This window comes from Mytilus trossulus, chromosome 9, assembly GCF_036588685.1.
Source record: "Mytilus trossulus isolate FHL-02 chromosome 9, PNRI_Mtr1.1.1.hap1, whole genome shotgun sequence".
Taxonomy (NCBI): Eukaryota; Metazoa; Mollusca; class Bivalvia; order Mytilida; family Mytilidae; genus Mytilus; species Mytilus trossulus.
Window position 1 is genome coordinate 57,688 of NC_086381.1, and position 19,279 is coordinate 76,966.

The 19,279-nt window shown below is 31.7% G+C and overlaps 1 protein-coding gene across 1 annotated transcript in view; it reads right to left on the bottom strand.

Annotated features, from left to right (window-relative positions):
- Positions 1-402: 402 nt before the first annotated feature.
- LOC134683466 (solute carrier family 4 member 11-like) overlaps positions 403-19,279 on the bottom strand; it is a 44,632-nt gene continuing 25,755 nt past the window's right edge. Inside the window, exons 4-18 of the mRNA XM_063542783.1 lie at positions 17,943-18,177; positions 17,248-17,332; positions 14,532-14,655; positions 12,142-12,351; positions 11,419-11,503; positions 9,437-9,559; positions 8,369-8,482; positions 7,601-7,807; positions 6,095-6,275; positions 5,420-5,526; positions 4,543-4,717; positions 3,262-3,435; positions 2,324-2,516; positions 1,610-1,779; positions 403-896 (exon numbers count right to left, since the gene is read on the bottom strand). Coding sequence (XP_063398853.1) covers positions 836-896; positions 1,610-1,779; positions 2,324-2,516; positions 3,262-3,435; positions 4,543-4,717; positions 5,420-5,526; positions 6,095-6,275; positions 7,601-7,807; positions 8,369-8,482; positions 9,437-9,559; positions 11,419-11,503; positions 12,142-12,351; positions 14,532-14,655; positions 17,248-17,332; positions 17,943-18,177 — 2,244 coding nt within the window. The 3' untranslated portion in view covers positions 403-835. The remainder of the gene's footprint in view (positions 897-1,609; positions 1,780-2,323; positions 2,517-3,261; positions 3,436-4,542; positions 4,718-5,419; positions 5,527-6,094; positions 6,276-7,600; positions 7,808-8,368; positions 8,483-9,436; positions 9,560-11,418; positions 11,504-12,141; positions 12,352-14,531; positions 14,656-17,247; positions 17,333-17,942; positions 18,178-19,279) is intronic.

The window sequence follows — 19,279 nt, forward strand, 5'->3', positions numbered from 1 at the left end:
GAGATGATGAGACAACCTAAATGTATTTTTTCAATATAAATCATTTCGAACAGATTTGAATCCTGAAAAACTGTGCTGTTCACTAAACTTATGCAATTTTCTACAATTTTCTTCATTGCATTGATATTTCCAGAGATAAAAACTCCTATTAAATACTTGATAACACTATTCTTTGTATCTTATTCATGACTTTACAAAAACATGTATCATCTTATGAATTTCATCAAATTCTGACAAGAAATAAAGACTAGAGAGTACTTTGTGAATTTTCTATAGGATTTGTTTTTCAAAGGGACATAACTCCTGTAAAAAAATAAGATCAGAGCATATATTTTAAGTAGTCTTTATATCAACCAAAAAAAACCTAACAAGCAAAGCAATTTTGTTGCATATAATGGTGCATATTGCATTTATCCCTGTTTATATTGATGTACATGTAAATATTTAAAACCCTAATAACTCTTTAAGTGGGTCTCATTGGGGTCTAAGCGTGACATGGGATTGCCAATTTTTTGTAAGCGTGACACGTGAAAGTCAAATTATTGTGGAGTGAAAACGGGAAATGAGGTCTTGCGGGACCTGGGAAATGACAAAAAAATGAGAATTGCTTACATATATAGTGTAAGCGGGATACGGGAATCTGACAAAACAGTAAAGGGGATCCAGGATTGGAACCCCCTAATGAGACCCCCCTTTAAGACACAAAATCAATAGTTCTACACACTGCATACAAAATTAACAAAACACTAAATACTAATTAACATCAACAAGTATATAAACAAGATAAAAATCAGTATAATAATCTGTCAATATTCTGATCAACAGAATATAAAGTTTAATGGCTGTCCATAGCTTTCAGATATCTCTGGTCAACAAGATGAGGGATCACTTTGTGTCTGTAAAAGAAGACATGACAGACATAATTATAAGACAATGTTGAATATACTGTGAACTCTAGGTCAAGATACTAGTTTGTAATATATAAAAAGTTCATATCACAATGCTTCTAAAATTTAAAAAAACACAAATTCATGGTAAATGTCAGTTATTCAAAACTTGAACCTGAAACAACGGTACAGACAGTTGGCCTGTTTAAAAGATGGATAAACTCTCAGACTGCAAAATATCAAGCCTCTAATACAATAGGTAGATAATTTTAAACCCAATCAGCTAATATTTCAATTTTTTAATGGAGAACAGGTCTGGAATGAAAAACTACATTGCAGTTGAAAAAAAAACCAGTATTAAATTATCATCTATTGTTTACTGTTGATGGACAGGAAGGCAAAGCAGTGTTTGAATCCACCTTGAAACATTTAAGAATTTATTTTTAAAGCTCATTGGAAGTAGGTAAAACTTAATGATTTATTTGGAGTTTATATGTATTTCACACCACTGGTGGCCTGTGAAATATTATCAGACATATAAAAGTGTATTTCTATTACTAAACCAGATGATGGTATGGATTTCAACTCTGGTCTCTGATATGTCCAACTGGCAATCCCACATCTTCTTATTTGAATATTGAATGACTAGTAAAAACTGCTACCGTAAAAGCACATTTGATAGTTTAATTCAAGCATTTTTTATTCATTTCTTTAAATATTACCTCAAAGGAATCAGCAGAAATATTAGAACTGGGAAGAACATTTTCAGATATGGATACGGTGCAAATCCTAGTCCACACAAAACCAATAGCTGCAGTAACTGTAGTACTGTAAACAGATGCATCATTCTCTGGGGAACCCTTCTGATGTAATGGTTGGGTGGATAAGCATTCTAATATTAAATGGGAAAAATAACATTACACGCTGAAACATTGCTATTTTATACTTACATATACATATATATGTATTTATCGCTAGTTTACATAATTTTCCTTTCATCTTGCTGACTGATAATTTCTTTTAGCAGCACAGAAGAGTGTTATGAAAAATTTATGGCTAGAAAAGAAGGGTGCAATTGTGTTGTTGTCAAAGTAAACATCAATGTCCTCATAGGCAGATAATCAATAAACAGATTATCATTGGTCTCTTTTGCTGTGGTAATCTATGAAAATCTGAGTATGCATTACATTATTATGATATTACTAGAAAGTGATGATAGAAACATTGAATATAAACCAAACAAGACTTCTTAAAAATGTATTAATTTATCATTTCTAGTGTTGCAATAAAATGTATTAAGTACCAAATATAAGAAAGGGATCAAGACATTTTATAAAAGTTAGATGCTAGCTATATTGACTACAATTTTTTATGATTACTGCTATCTCCACATAAAATAAATTCATCTTCAAAACAATTGTTAATAGATTAATTACCTGTTCAGTAAAGAGCAACATAATTCTTTCAAACATCTGATTACCATACAGAGAGGTTATTCCAACATACAGGAAGAGTCCATATAACACAGGAGTAGGGATGTAGGATAGTACTGGAGTTATCAGTAGGGAGAGTCCAATCAGTATGTGGGAAAATATTGCTGTTATTCTTGTCTCTCTTACACTAACAAGTCTGTACAAAGAAAAAAAGAATATATAAGTGGTATATAAGAAAACTTGAAATATCTATGGTCCACAAAGCAGTAATAACAAGCACTGTGAATGAGCCCCTACATTAAAACTAATAGAGTAATGATACAAGTAAATCTGAGTATCTCCCCTTTGACATGTTGAACTAGAGTTATATTTTATAATATGTTCTGTAACTGTGAACAATTTCATGAATATCTGTCAAGCCTTTTAAGGTGAAGTTGAACTGACAATCAGACATACAGACTCACTGACAGACAGATGGATATACATGGGCAATTCCTATATATACCAACCAAAACTTTGTGAGCAGGGTTTTTATTGTTGATTCTTTATCATTGATTGGATACCAATGTTAATGGACTTCTTGGGTTTAGTTGAACCACAAACTAAAATCTTTAACAAACAGCAAAATTTGTATAGGGTTGTATGTAAATTTTGGCAAAGCCACAAAATCATATATACACAAAAATGCAAGTTTTCATCAATCAAAGAAAATTGGTATAAAGTTTTTTAAAAATTTTACAGATGAAAACTGTGTAGATTTGTATCATTAGATTTTACATCTGTACTTAAAATAACATACAAATGGAAGAGGCTGTTAACTATTCCTAATGTTTCCTTAAACTTTTGATATGGTTGTATTACATCTAGCAACAGAAAACTTAATGCAGGCTATCCTTGTGCTCATGTGTAGTTATAAAAAAAAACCATAAAAAAAGACATACATTTTATAAATATGTCCCTGATCAACTCTTTCCTCCACATCAGCTAGAGCTTGCACATGTAATGGTGAATGTGGAAGTGCTGCATGTACCCATGGAAATCCCAGTAAACTAAGGACCACATTGATTACTCCAATTACCAACAGATCCCAATGATATGCTGTTCCTTTCTTCATTCTGAAATGTAGGCAAATAATAGTCTGTTTTCACTTTAGTATAACACCAACCACTTTCAAATTGGTGGTTTTGTGTAGGTTTATTTAGCATTAATTACAACTGAATTAAAGGATATTTTGAAATTAATTTCATTTTCATTATATATGTATATCCCACATCTCCTTTCATTCATCTTAAATAGATATTTATTCCTACATTACTTACTTTTGCAGTTTAACATTTGATATACACCTGACAAAATGGCAATGTATTGAAAAGATTCTTTTGTTTTTTTCTGTATCATGCATCAATTTCTATCAATGTATTTAAGCTCGAGTTACTTCCCTTTGCTACAGCATTGGAAAGCATACTGGTACAGTTGATATTTCTTGTTTAAATAACCAAAGGAAAAGGCATACATTTTTTGCTTCTTGGTTCTGTTCACCAAAATAACATTCTCTGCTGTCATTTTTAATCACCTTTTTATATGCATCAGAAAAAATTATTTTCATATAATGTGAATATTACCAAAGCATTGATATCAAGATCAAGATTTGTCCTATAGACTATATTTTGCAATGCATTTCGCCTGTTGGCCAACCAGGTGCTAGTGGCCATATTAAAACTGCAGTGGGGTGAGAATGGTTTTTCTCAATGTTGAAAGCCTCACTGTTACTTAAGGAATGACTGTAATAATTTTTCTGTCTATGAAGAAATAACATAAGAAATTTGGATCACACTGAATAACGGGCACAGCAGGTTATTTAACAGTGTGCACCACATTTTTTATTTATTTCAAATAGACAGAAAAAATATTACAGTCATTTCTTATAATTTAATTCTAAATTCCATTTTCAACTGTAGAAAACCATGAAAAAACATTGATGACGTTACGGTCACATGACTAAATTATGTCTATGGGCTAATAACAAAATAACGTCAGCCAATCAGAAGACGAGTTACATCCAAAATTAAATTATTTTCGAATGAAGATCTAGAACAGCAATAAAATCGCTGTTCCTTTAAATTTGCTTGTTGTGTGTTATTTTTCTGTGCATTTACTGATTTTGTGTCATGGATGGATAATACTTCATATCATTTGTTTTCTATAATACTTAAGGTATTTACTTGTTCTGTGGACCATTTACCAAAGCTGCTGTAATATTTTGGTCCATGAAGAACAGTAAAGATAAACAGAATCCTAGTCCCATCGCTCCAAACACAGCACCAACAGGAAGACTATAAAACGGCATCAACTGGAACATATCTGACCTCAAAGGTCCTGCCTGGAAACTCTTTATCACTGAAACATAAAAACAATTAGTATTATTCTACTTCTTACAAAAATCAAAGGGCAGTAACTTTTAAAATAGCAAGAGCATCTGATGTATAAACATTCATAGCAAGGATGTGTTTTGTTTGTTGTTGTTTTATCAGGTCAAATATTAAGTCGTTACAAAAAGGTATCAGGAAATCGTTATACATGTAATCCTGAAAAAATTACTGTCAATAGTCTCTAAATACTTGTAAGAGTGTCACAAAAAATAATTGTTTTGCTAAGTGAAAGATGGTTATAATCAATGGCCAAAAAAAATAATTAAATATTACGGCAAAATTTGCTTATTATCTATATCAAAAATATCTACATGATCTATGACTTCTTAAGTTTTATACATGTAGTACAATTGTTACCTGCAAAATATCTTGGAAACCCATGAGTGATTTTCATTGCCCCCATAATTCTTGCATCAAAATTTTCATTTCAGACATTTTAAACAAAAACATCTTTTGCAGAAAGGGTCCTTTATAGCGTACTGTTCGATGTTAGCCAAGTCTCTGTGTAGAAGATCATACTTTGACCTATAATCATAATATTTCCTTAACAAATTGTGACTTGGATGGTGAATGTCTCATTAGCACTCATTCCACATCTTCTTATATCTATATAGTTTGCTAAAACCTTGCTTCACTATAGCTAACTTTCATTGAAATAGAAATTACTAACGTGTGACATCTTTAAAGGCTAAAGCACCGAACACACTCATAATAATAACAGAAACAGGAAGAGAATAATCTGCCAGCAGTTCTCTCTTTCCTGCATTAAGATATGGTCTGAAATAATAAAAATTTGAAGGTTAATACCAAAATATTTTCCAGAAAACCAATTGTCCAAAATCACATTTTTTTATATATCTTAAATTGCATTCATTAGTTTAACTAATCAGAACATGCAGAATGAAAAACATGCAGCTTTTTACTGTCATCTTCCAAAATCACATCAAAAACAGCTGTGATCAGGATATCAAGAACAAATTGTGTTGTGAGCTAATGCTAATTCATTGGACTTGCACTCATTGTGCAGATAGTCTTAGATGTATTTGGCTTTTCAGCACCCTTCAACTCAGTATTTGTTTTTGGCCTTCCAAATCTTGAGATTAGAGTGCCATTGAGTGAAGAAGAAACGTGTCTGCAGTACCAGGTTATAATCCATATATGTTTTGAAGAATTTTTAAATCAGGATATATTAAATTTTTATGTGGACTGGTACTCAATTCAGGTTATACTATTAAGTTGTTTGGAGGGGAAAAGTATCTTGTGTAAACACTTATTGAAAGACCTGTGATTTTAATACTATGTTCTATGTATTTAACAGTCATTACTTTTTTGTTAAATAACTTACGTTTTTGTAAAATTGTATAATGTAACTCCTAACCAGAGAGTTCCTAAGAGTAATATTAAGTAACACAAGCTAACATCTCTCTCACAGACTGTGATTATCGTCGTTGTAACATTAACTGATGTGTTAGTAGTAATACTACTACTGTTGTTACATGCTGGAATGTTGTAATGGTTGGCAAAATCTGAAAATATTTAATTACGTGGATGATTAAAGTGCCCATTTGTAATGATTCCTGGTATATACATGTGCATACAGGTTTTTCAGAGTAGAAATCATATATTTTTTGTAAACAGTAAGACAATCAACATACTAATGAATTCGAAATCATTTTTCTAAATTTATCAAACAGTAAAGCTTATGCATAATTACCTCTGTTCCTGTTCTGTTGACAGACAGACTGCCATGTTTTATAAGTCATACGATTTGTATAACTGATTACCAGAATGAAAAATGATGACAAACAATTAGAATTTATTCCGTTTGTGAACAGAATAAAACTAGAGAGCCTGTGTCGCTCACCTTGGTCTATGTGCATATTAAACAAAGGACACAGATGGATTCATGACAAAATTGTGTTTTGGTGATGGTGATGTGTTTGTATATCTTACTTTACTGAACATTCTTGCTACTAACAATTTTCTTTATCTGTAAAAAAACTTGGCCCTTTAGTTACAGAGGAAAATATTTTGTAAAAATTTACAAAAATTTCCAAAATTAATGAAAATTGTTTAAAATTGACTATAAAGGGCAATAACTCCTAAAGGGGTCAACTGACCATGGTGACTTATTTGTAGATCCTACTTTGCTGAACATTATTGCTGTTTACAGTTTATCTCTATCTATAATAATATTCAAGATAATAACCGAAAACGGCAAAATTTCCTTAAAATTACCAATTCAGGGCAAGCAACCCAACAACAGGTTGTCTGATAATTTCAGGGCAGATAGATGTTGTCTTGATAAACAATTTTGGTTTCAGAGTTATAAGCTAAAATATACATGTTACCCGTATGTTCTATTTTTAGCCATGGCAGCCATCTTGATTGGTTTGGCGAGTCACCAGACACATTTTTCAAACTTGATACCCCAATGATGATTGTGGCCAAGTATGGTTAAATTTGGCCCAGTAGTTTCAGAAGAGACGATTTTTGTAAAAGTTAACAACGACGGACGAGGACGGATGACGGATGCAAAGTGTTGAGAAAAGCTCACTTGGCCCTTTGGGCCAGGTGAGCTAATGAGTAGAGCTTATTCGACATTTGATTATATAGCAAAGAAAATGAGGTTTTGGGGGAAACTCATATCAGACCAATCAGGCAGATTTTATTTAAAAGATGAGTTTGTATAATCATTGATTTTGGGTACATGTATAAATTTTTTTGTGTTTAAGAGATAAAGTAAAGTAAGCTAAAAGTTTGCTTACCTCCTCCCATTTCACAGATGACACCTGCCTATTATTCACAAAGAATCAACAGTGAGTATAATGATCCATAATTATTTACTTACTTTGTGCAGTATTTTTCAATGCATCCACAATAAAAGCTATAGATATAAATAAAGCAAATATTTCTTCTGATGATCTTGTTGACCACTGCATAAGTTTACTTAATCCAAATGATGAATAAAGGAACAGGAAAAAACTATTCCAAAGTCCAACACAAGTAAACATAGGCATAAATTCCAAACTAAAGTCTTCACAAATACTGTATATTACTGAAACAGAAAATTTAAATGATAGGATAAACATGCAGTAAATCTACTGTCCTAAAGAAGAAAAGCAAATAGGAAGATTTAATACTAGTAATATGAATTACAAAAACTGTGTAAAATTCATGGTTATTTAGTTTGTTAAATATATATCTTCTAGACAAAATGCATGGACTAATCTGACACACAAACTTCAGAGACTTGTTTGTAATTTTAATGAAAGTTTCAATTTTAGATATATCAGTGTTCAGGACTTACAGTCATAAAACTTTAGAGTACAATTATCGTACACACATCAAGAAATCAACCAATCAAAATAATGGATTTGGTGTTTCAAGCACATATATATTTTTTTGGCTGAAAGGCCTGGCCTATGATTTTTTTCTAATTCTATTTTAGAATTTTTCACTGAATCTTTCATTCAAGCTTGTGCAAATATCGCAACTTTCTTATTCACAAAACCTCTAGATTTACACACATTAACATGTTTTTCACTGAACAATTGCCTTTTCCTTTTGGTTTTATTGAAGATTACTTTAATAGTAGCGGTTAATTTATAAAACTTACTTTTTGTAAACAAAGCCAAAGGAGCTGTTGTCAGGAGTATAATTTGTGGTGTTCCTCCGAATACAGCAAAGAACAAACCACCAAATACCTGGGAATACAACACTTTCTGCACATCTGAAAAGATAAACCTATTTACAATTATGTTTATATGTGCTACACATGAATGTCACAAAGCTGTCACAGAAAATATGTCTTTAAAAATAATAATAATAATTAAATATAGCATCATTTCACACACATAGACAAAATATTAATAATTTTACAGAAACTATCATTATGATCATTAAATATGTGTAATGTCAGAACAATTTTCATGCTTGTTCAGTCATTTATTGACTGTGAGGTCACATGGAATATAAGGAACAGCAGTGAAATTTGTTTAGTTATTTACAGGCTTATTTTTTAAAGGAAGTAGTGGTGTTCATTTTAGATCTGTTTTTCCATGATAAAATGCATTGCACTATTATTCTAATCAAAAGATTTTATCATGTTCTTTTTATATTTCATTTTAAGACTGAATCTTTGCATGGTTATAAATTCTATTTCTTCAAAATTCATTTTTATTTAATAATCAATATAAGTAGATCAATTATCAAATTATAGAAAGAAAACTGCAATACTATGAAAATATTCACAACTAAAACATTGAATTAATGAGTTATTCCCCTTGGATAAAAAAATTCTCTCAAAATGTTACAAATCTAATTTCTAAAGGCTATTTAATCTTTGCATTAAAAAAACATGACTTTTAAAACTATATAAATAAGATGTGGTTAAAGGGCCAATGAGACAACGATCCAACAAATTCCTGTTATGGTATCAGAAGATGTGATTATCTTAATTACTTCTGCATCATATCTTGAATTGTTTCTTATAATTTGATAATGAGCTTTCAATTAGTGGAGAGATAAACCGATGAAAAAAACATGATACCATGAGAGCAATGGTGTTGTCTGTTTTTTTATTGGAACTATGGCTTAGGCTTGCCCTCTTGGTGCCTACTCTCTTTTTAACAAACGTTGTGCAGAGAACATGTATCTTCAGATTTAAAATTTTCAATTTACTTACTTAAAGCACCATTAGTATTTTCATTATTCAGTACACCAAAAGCAATGGATGGCATCAGACAGGCAAAATACAGGAACAATGTTGTAGATATCGTCTTCTGTATTGTTTTATTTCCAGTAAACCCTACATAAAGTAAATATAAATGTAAGATGATCTGGTATGACTGTCAAAGAGACAACTAGAGACTAACTGATTCAGAAGTAAGCAACTTTAAGACCCTGTCAGGCATTTAACAATTATCAAAACCAATAACATTTGAAAACAGTTTATAGCCTATTAAATTCCCTTTTATATATATTCTTAGAAAATATTAAACTTTTTTTTCTGTTTAGTTCCAATTGAAATGTAAAACTATTTAATCAATCTTCAGCTGGGTTCTGTGTTTTCCTAATCATGCTACAAAGCTTTCTCTTAATCAATCTGTAACCTTACTTATCGCTATTTTGAGCATTTTTCTTTTGATCTTTTTTTTGTGATAATTTTCATATCATGCTTCTCGCTTGAGATGGAAACATTATCGCTAGAAACTAAGGAGGCCATGTGGCGTTGCTAATGAAATTGACATGAAATTGACAACGTCGCCATAGGTAAAATAGCGATAAACAGATTATCATTGGTCATCTCAACTCGATTGCTTTTCTCACTTTCGCTGTACCAGCTCAATTGAGAAAATCAATCTCGTTGAGATGATCAACGATAATCTATAAATATTCACTTTTTTTAATTTTAATTTTTAAAGGGAGATAAGATCAATATTTCAAAAGATCAATAATTTCAGATTATCTCCCATGAAATTAAAGTCTAAAAGGATTGCAAGTACGCTTTATTTTTCACCTTGACGTTTCCAACTTTACTGTACTTTTCTATAACAGTTTGTAAATCTTTCTGACCAGTTGAATAATTTGGTTTGATAAAACAAGTTGCAATTTGGTCAGAATTTTGAAAAACTACAATAGATTGAGAGCATATCACTTATAGTCGCCGTCAGCTAAAATTCGTAGCGGTTATCGGTAAAAATAATCTAAACTATCAACCGCGTTCTCTCGAGATATAGTTTTTCTCATTCCATTCATAAATCGCAAAAAGAAAAACCACTACTGACCTACCTTTTAAGTGATCGCACTGTAATAATCCTGACCTTCACATTTTCCAGAATGTTTTCCATTGTAATTCCGCCATCTTCGTTTCTATGAGGATCATTTGTTTACATGTGAAATTCGTCATTTACGCAGTTTCCTGAAATGTTCTTTTCATTGATGTGATACGGTTTCCCGCGCTTTATGCAAATGTTATGAAATTGAACTCCAGGGGAACACTTCCGGAAAAAACAATGGCGGATTCCACCATTGAAAATAGTCTTGGAAAATGTGAAGGTCAGGATTATCACAGTGCAATCACTTAAAAGGTAGGTCAGTGGTGGTTTTTCTTTTTGGGATTTATGAATGGAATGTTAAAAACTATATCCCGAGTGAACGTGGTTGATAGTTTAGATTATTTTAATTGATAACCGCTACGAATTTCAGCTGACGGCGACTATACAGTGTAAAATAAGCATTATCTTTAAATGATTTGATATGTATTGATTTTTTGTAAGTTGTTTATAATAATGCTGATATTCTATGCTTGAAATTTTAATATCAACACGACCATGATATACTTCTAGTCTACTAATTGCTTACAATTGCCCCCATAAAAAAGCTTTCCATTTTCGTTCTAAGGTTCATAAAACTGCGTTGATATTTTTTTAATATGCCAACTGTGTGATTACAAATCTTCTATAACTGTAGTTTTTGATTTTTATTATGATACTTTTAGATAATTTCAATTCAAAAGACCATCATCCTTTATTATATTCAAATAATGTCTCCAGGTACTTAATGTGGAATGCCATTTTTTTTTTTTAAATTAAGCCTTTTATAGTAAAAATTTTAGAAAAAAGTATTTCTTCTATATATAAGTCATCTCTATAATATAAAGCCTACCATCAGTATAATCTGAGATGTAATGTGGCAATCTTCTGTTTAAATCTTCTTTTATTCCTTGAAACAGCCTGCAGTTGCATTTTCTCTGAAAAATAAGCATAATATTATAAGTTATATGGTTCGCTACTGACCCCCTACGGATCAATAGAGGGTTAGTAAAATCCATAGGGTGTGAGGCCGGAGGCCGAGTCCCCTATGAATTTTATTCACCCTCTATGGATCCGTAGGGGGTCAGTAGTTAACCGTATAACGAATTTATCGGCCGCTGGACTTTTTCTACGACGTTTTCTTGAAAAATAAGCAATGAAACACAACAACATTAATAGATGACGTCGCCATTAACGCGTCATGAACCCCATATGAAACTTACTAACCCCATACGGTCTCATAGGGGGTCACCACGTGACGGCGTTTAACCAATCACAACGTGATAATTCATCTGTGGTCCGATAACTAAGGATAAGCTGTGGTTCATTAAATTACTAAAAGTTCATTCAAACATTATGATTTTTTCCCCTAATTTTCTAAAGTATCTTCAAAGGTATGTCAGCTCAAAATATAATAAACCAGAGACTCTTAAGAGCCTGTGTCGCTCACTTTGGTCTATGTGCATATCAACTAAAGGGCCACAGATGGATTCATAGCAATATTGAGTTTTGGCTATGGTGATGTGTTTGTAGATCTTACTTTACTGAATGCAATATCTAGAATATGTATACTTACTGTCTCACTAGGTTTTTCATTAGCCAGTATTGGTATTTTATGTGCTGTGTGAGACATTCTTTGTCTGTCTGCTAATTCTTTAGTTTGATCCTCCAGTAATTTTTTGAATTCTTCTTCAGTGTTAGCTCCCAATAATTGCAGGCGGAAATAAACATCAGAAAATAATGTAGCAAATGTTCGTCCTGTTTCCAGCTCATTCTTCGTTCCTTTCTGAAAGTAGTGAAAACTTTTAATAATTGAAGACAATAAAATACTGTGAATTCAGAAATTATTGCAAGGTTTTTATTATTGCGAATAATGCGACAGAGTTGTAAGCGCAACAATTAAAACTCAAATTTTGCAATATTTTAACTGAATAAAGCATGATTTTTCCCAAAATCGTAAAAATTAAAATTGCATTTAAGTTGAAATTGACAAAATCGCAATAATAAATGCACGCAATAATTTCTGAATTTACAGTAGTACAATTTTTTCTTTAATTCTAAATTACAGGCAACAGTTGTTTCATTCCTACTGATATTTGTTCTGCTTCATAGCATCTTAACAATTTAATTCTTTTTTCATTACATTCATCTAGACAAGACATGCATATCTTTTTTTCGAAATTAAGCGAAAAATAAATATATTGATAAGAATTTGCTTTACATGACATGGTACAAATTGAAATGGGATTTTTTAGTACATTAATAATACTGTTAGTTTTCTCGTATGAATTGTTTTAAATTGTGATTTCATGGCCTTTTATATATAGCTGACTATGCAGTATGGGCTGTGTTCATTTTTGAAGTATAAGTATGTATATCTATTTCTATGAAATTTGGTCTCTTGAGGAGAGTTGTCTCATTGACAATCCTACCACATCTTCTTCTTTTATATTTGTCAATGTTGGCTACACTTTGTGATAAGCTTTCATTGTTTAGACCTCCATTGTTTAATTAAAGCAGCTGATATATTCTTGTGTGATCTCTTTAATTTATGGATCTTCCAATCAAATTCTACATTTCTGTCATTTTAAGGACTTAACACATCTTACAAATTTTAGTTCTCATATGGTAACATAAAAATTTCCCATTAAACAGCATGTGTGAGGCAGTAAAACTATCTTTTACAGTCAACAGGTGATACACCATAACTCATGGTGGTGCTCCTAATTAAAGGAGGCTCATACTGAGACAACAATTATATCCTTTAAACATATAATGAACTTATCCAAAATTGAAATTTGCAGCAGAAAATTGAATTTTAAATAGTTTAATTTTGTTTTAAACCAATTAAACACTTATGTCAATAATGACTTCAATGAATTATTTATAGTGTGTCTTTCTGTGTGTCTTGTTTTATCATTAAGCCTATTATTTTATTAGTTTGCTTGCCAGTATGAAATGATATTAAATTATCATCTTTTCCTATTCTGACAAACATGAAGAAGAAAAAAACATGTAAAATTATGTAATTTATCTTAGAATTGAAAGCTTAAAACATTATGATGGAATTAAAAGCAAGTAATTAATCACAACTGCATAAAGCATGCAGACATTTCTTGCTAAAAACGTGGCTCCTCATTAATTTGGTTTTATTTACATGTAACGTATACAAGAGCAGCATAAATTCTTATTTTTACGAATCTTCAATGCATTTATCTTTGATCGCAAGGTAAAGCTTTGAGCATATAACTTCAGAAGATTAGTGTAGTGATATATAATTATAATGAACATGATGAAAGCAGTATTCTATCATAAATCAATTGTCATCATGCGGGTGAAATTTGCATACAAATTTGATTGTGATAATTATACATTGAAGGATTAGTACCTCCGTACTGTTCTTATTTCAATTAATTTTCTTATATAAGATACAAACTATGTCAGATAGATAGGGACCTTCAATGCAAGTGCATGAGTACATGTATATATCTATAAGACTTTGGATGATTTTGGAAAATTTTAATAGGAAATAAAATATGATTTCTGTGTGTTTTTGTAGGGTTCTAAAATATAGCAGCTAAATTTTTAAACAGGTACAGATATTACAGAGATTTTTAATGTCCATAAGAGGTTTACAGATCTTATTACAATTATTTGTATAGTCAGTTTCTATCTTACACAGCTTATATTTAATGTCATTTATGTACTTTTTTCAGTTAAATAAAATTTGTGATTTCTTTTTAAAAGTAAATCATTGCCCTAAGTACATGATTGATTGATTGCTGTATTAACACCAATTTTAAGCGCCCCTTTTGGGCTATTTCGTGGCGGCCAGTTTCTATTTGTGGAGGAAGCTGGAGTATAAGGAAGAAACCATTGACCTTCACAGTCTAGTAATCTCTGTGTAAAAGATCTTCATTGGTACTAATTGTACACCAACTGTAAATACAATTGAAAAAAACCTACCTCCTTTATAGGAGTGAGAACCACAATAACGAAGTAAACCTCTTCACTACTGATGCCTAGATTAGCTGGATATTTCAGTCGTGCTATTCCAATATGTCTAGTCTGTATGGATGGAATACTTGCCCTATGAAACAAAGGATAAATTTTACTATAATATACTAGTGAATCATATAAGCAATAAACCGGGCCTTTAGTGTCTAAATATACTTAACAAGAACTTTTCCATTATAAGTATATGGATGCTTTCATTGACTATGTTCATTTGGCCGTAAAATTGGGATCAAACTATAATTAGGCATTGAAATAAGAAAGATCATAACATGCAGTACATGTGTACTAAGTTTCAAGATGAATGGACTTTTATTTCATCAAAAACTATCTTAACCAGAATCTTTAATCTAAAGCGGGACAGACTAGTGGAAGAACCAATAAAAAGATGAATGGACTCACAGACCAGAAAACATTATGCCTGCTAGGTGGGGCATGCAAATAAATTTCATAGGGACAGCTTTCAATGCATCTGTTGCTAGGTCAGAGTTAAGTGTATGGCCTGTGACCTTCTAGAATACACCGTATCCAAATTGTAGAACAATATTTTGAATTTGAGCCAAATAACATAAAAGCAGATATATGTTTTGATGAGTATAAATTCATGTACAATTAAATTACAACATTAAGAGTTCTTCATAAAACCTACTTGATACAATTCCAATAGTATAAACATGATAAACAACATTATATTTAATTTCTTGAGATGTATGCAAAATTATTATATTAAAAAAGATATCTGTGGTATGATTGCTAATGAGACAGTTATCAACTACCAAAGAACACAAAGGATGTGAAAAAATACAGGTTTAAAAGGTTACCTATATATAGCTTCTGCTGTTTTCTAATGAACGTTTCTTGTACTGATAATACATAAACAATAAACCAGATTATTCTAATGTAAGAATAAAAAGGAAATGTTAGGTACTGTTAATTCAGAAAGTTTTATGAATAATGTGACAAGGTTATATAATTGCATTATAAATTTAAACTCGCAATTTGAACTTTATGTATAATTAAACAGGATTTTTTCTCAATATCGCAAATATTAAAATTGCATTTTAGTCTAAAATGACCAAACACAATAATAAAAATGCATGCAATAATTTCTGAATTAACAGTATATTCAAAGAGACATCAAGTAAGACCTCTAGAAGTCAACAGCTTTTAAATGAATCACAAAACTTCATGAATAAGAATAACTCCATAGCTATATATCAATAGAGCAGCAACCTAACAGTTAAAAACAGCTAAACAGATCAATGTGCTGTCTATACTAGTGGACAGGTGTCAAATCATTGTTGATCTTTCCTTTTTTATCTTTAAGCACATATCCAATTCTGTTCGTAGTCAAAACGTCCTACGGATATTCTGGTACATTGTATACTTACATTGCACATATCCAGTTCTGGTCATAGTCAAAACCTCCTCCAACAGATATACTGGTACATTGTATACTTACATTGCACATATCCAGTTCTGGTTATAGTCAAAACCTCCTCCAACAGATATACTGGTACATTGTATACTTACATTGCACATATCCAGTTCTGGTCATAGTCAAAACCTCCTCCAACAGATATACTGGTACATTGTATACTTACATTGCACATATCCAGTTCTGGTTATAGTCAAAACCTCCTCCAACAGATATACTGGTACATTGTATACTTACATTGCACATATCCAGTTCTGGTCATAGTCAAAACCTCCTCCAACAGATATACTGGTACATTGTATACTTACATTGCACATATCCAGTTCTGGTCATAGTCAAAACCTCCTCCAACAGATATACTGGTACATTGTATACTTACATTGCACATATCCAGTTCTGGTTGTAGTCAAAACCTCCTCCAACAGATATACTGGTACATTGTATACTTACATTGCACATATCCAGTTCTGGTCATAGTCAAAACCTCCTCCAACAGATATACTGGTACATTGTATACTTACATTGCACATATCCAGTTCTGGTCGTAGTCAAAACCTCCTCCAACAGATATACTGGTACATTGTATACTTACATTGCACATATCCAGTTCTGGTCATAGTCAAAACCTCCTCAAACAGATATACTGGTACATTGTATACTTACATTGCACATATCCAGTTCTGGTCGTAGTCAAAACCTCCTCCAACATATATACTGGTACATTGTATACTTACATTGCACATATCCAGTTCTGGTTGTAGTCAAAACCTTCTCCAACAGATAGACTGGTACATTGTATACTTACATTGCACATATCCAGTTCTGGTCGTAGTCCAAACCTCCCCCAACTAATATATTGGTACATTGTATACTTACATTGCACATATCCAGTTCTGGTCATAGTCAAAACCTCCTCCAACAGATAGACTGGTACATTGTATACTTACATTGCACATATCCAGTTCTGGTCGTAGTCAAAACCTCCTCCAACAGATATACTGGTACATTGTATACTTACATTGCACATATCCAGTTCTGGTCATAGTCAAAACCTCCTCCAACAGATATACTGGTACATTGTATACTTACATTGCACATATCCAGTTCTGGTCGTAGTCCAAACCTCCCCCAACTAATATACTGGTACATTGTATACTTACATTGCACATATCCAGTTCTGGTCGTAGTCAAATCTCCTCCAACAGATATACTAGTACATTGTATACTTACATAGCACATATCCAGTTCTGGTCGTAGTCAAAACCTCCTCCAACAGATATACTGGTACATTGTAGTGTTCTGCTTAACATATGAACTATTAAGAAAAGTATCCAGATTACACTTAAAAACATTGCAACACATATTAAATCTATTGAAGTGACACCTACATGTATATAAAACTTGAAATTTGAGTAAACCAAAGAATACCCCTCACTCTTCATAGAAAAGAAAAAAACAGACAACAGACAGACAGACCCCAAATTTCAAGGTCAAAAATGTAAGGATGTCATATACTTGTAGAACTTTAATCATGAGATCTTCATAAATCTCTGTTGTGAATTTAGAACACTGAGCTTAGTTTGTATATTGTGGATTTATTTATTTTTGTGGGAACCAATTTTCGTGGATTGAGCAAAATTTGCTTGTTCGTAGATATTTGATTTCGTAGTTTTCCCAATTTCCAAATACATTTCTACGGAAAATTTGTTATTTGTTGGACATTTAAATTCGTGGTTCACCTATACCCACAAAATCCACAAAAAATGGTGTCCAACAAATAATAATGAATCCACAGTATTCTGTAATCGGACAAAGGATCTGACAAAAGTTTAAATACTTTGATCAAGAGAAGATGTGGGAATAGTTTGCAATTTTCTTAGGAGATGAAAACAAAATTTTCAATATGTTGTAATTAAAATATTTACCCTGGTCATGTGTGAAAAGTGCTGATCTGACTTGGTCCAAAGTTATTTTCTCTAACTTAGACTCATCAAAAACAGCTTTTGCCTCATTCATTTCTAATATTTTCTTGACGATGTCATCAATGATTTCATCCACACCATTTTTATTAAGATCCAGTATCAATGCAAAGTTATCAAGAAATTTCTTTATATCTTTAGAGGCTCTGTATTCCATAGAGAAATCTTTAAGTGGCACTTTCTGAAAAAAAGAAAAGTCATTGGGCATGTTGAAATGACATGGTAGCTCTGAGCTTTAGTAAAAATTACACTTAGCTACTGATCAATGAACCATGAAAATAAGGTCAAGGTCAGGTGACTCCTGACAAATGTACAAATAATTCTTTTATGAATGTGATTGGTGTTTAGAATCTTTTCTTTGGTAAGAGGAGCATTTTTACTAGCTACAAGATATATACTAATATAGATATTTTTTTTGTTCAATCATTAATGAAGTGATTTAGTGAATGATAATTTGCTTTTAACTGATTAAGAATCAATCTGGTTCAAATTCGGCAAAATGAACTTTGCAATATAGCTGATGCAAGTGAATAATTCGACCTCATTGAATCCCTTTTCATGTGAATTCAATTTAACCTCTAAGCTGACCATGGATAATGCATTAATGTTTTTGTCAGCAGTCTTTGAAGGTCAAATCAATAGTTAATAAGTTGGTGTCTTGACAAAAATACACATGAAATGCTGATAGATATAGGAAGATGTGGTGTGAGTGCCAATGAGACAACTCTCCATCCAAATAACAATTTAAAAAAGTAAACCATTATGGGTTAAAGTATGGCCTTCAACACGGAGCCTTGGCTCACACCAAACAACAAGCTATAAAGGGCCCCAAAATTACTAGTGTAAAACCATTCAAACGGGAAAACCAACGGTCTAATCTATATAAACAAAACGAGAAACGAGAAACACGTATATATTACATAAACAAACGACAACTACTGTACATCAGATTCCTGACTTAGGACAGGTGCAAACATTTGCAGCAGGATTAAATGTTTTAATGGATCCAAACCTTTTCCGTTTTTCTGAAACAATAGCATAACATCACAACATAGAATACATATTATCAAGTCCGTATTTTGTTAATTGTTTTATTAAGACTTATTTTAATTTGGATATACGTTTATGAATATTGTAAGCCAAACATGGGATTTTGAGTCAAATTGGTGATATGAGTTTGACAGCTAAAGTCGCTTGAACACTTGAATAGATCAAGTTGCAGAAACTACTAATAATTAAAGCAAAGAAAAGACAATTTATACACAATTATTTGGGTGAAAAGT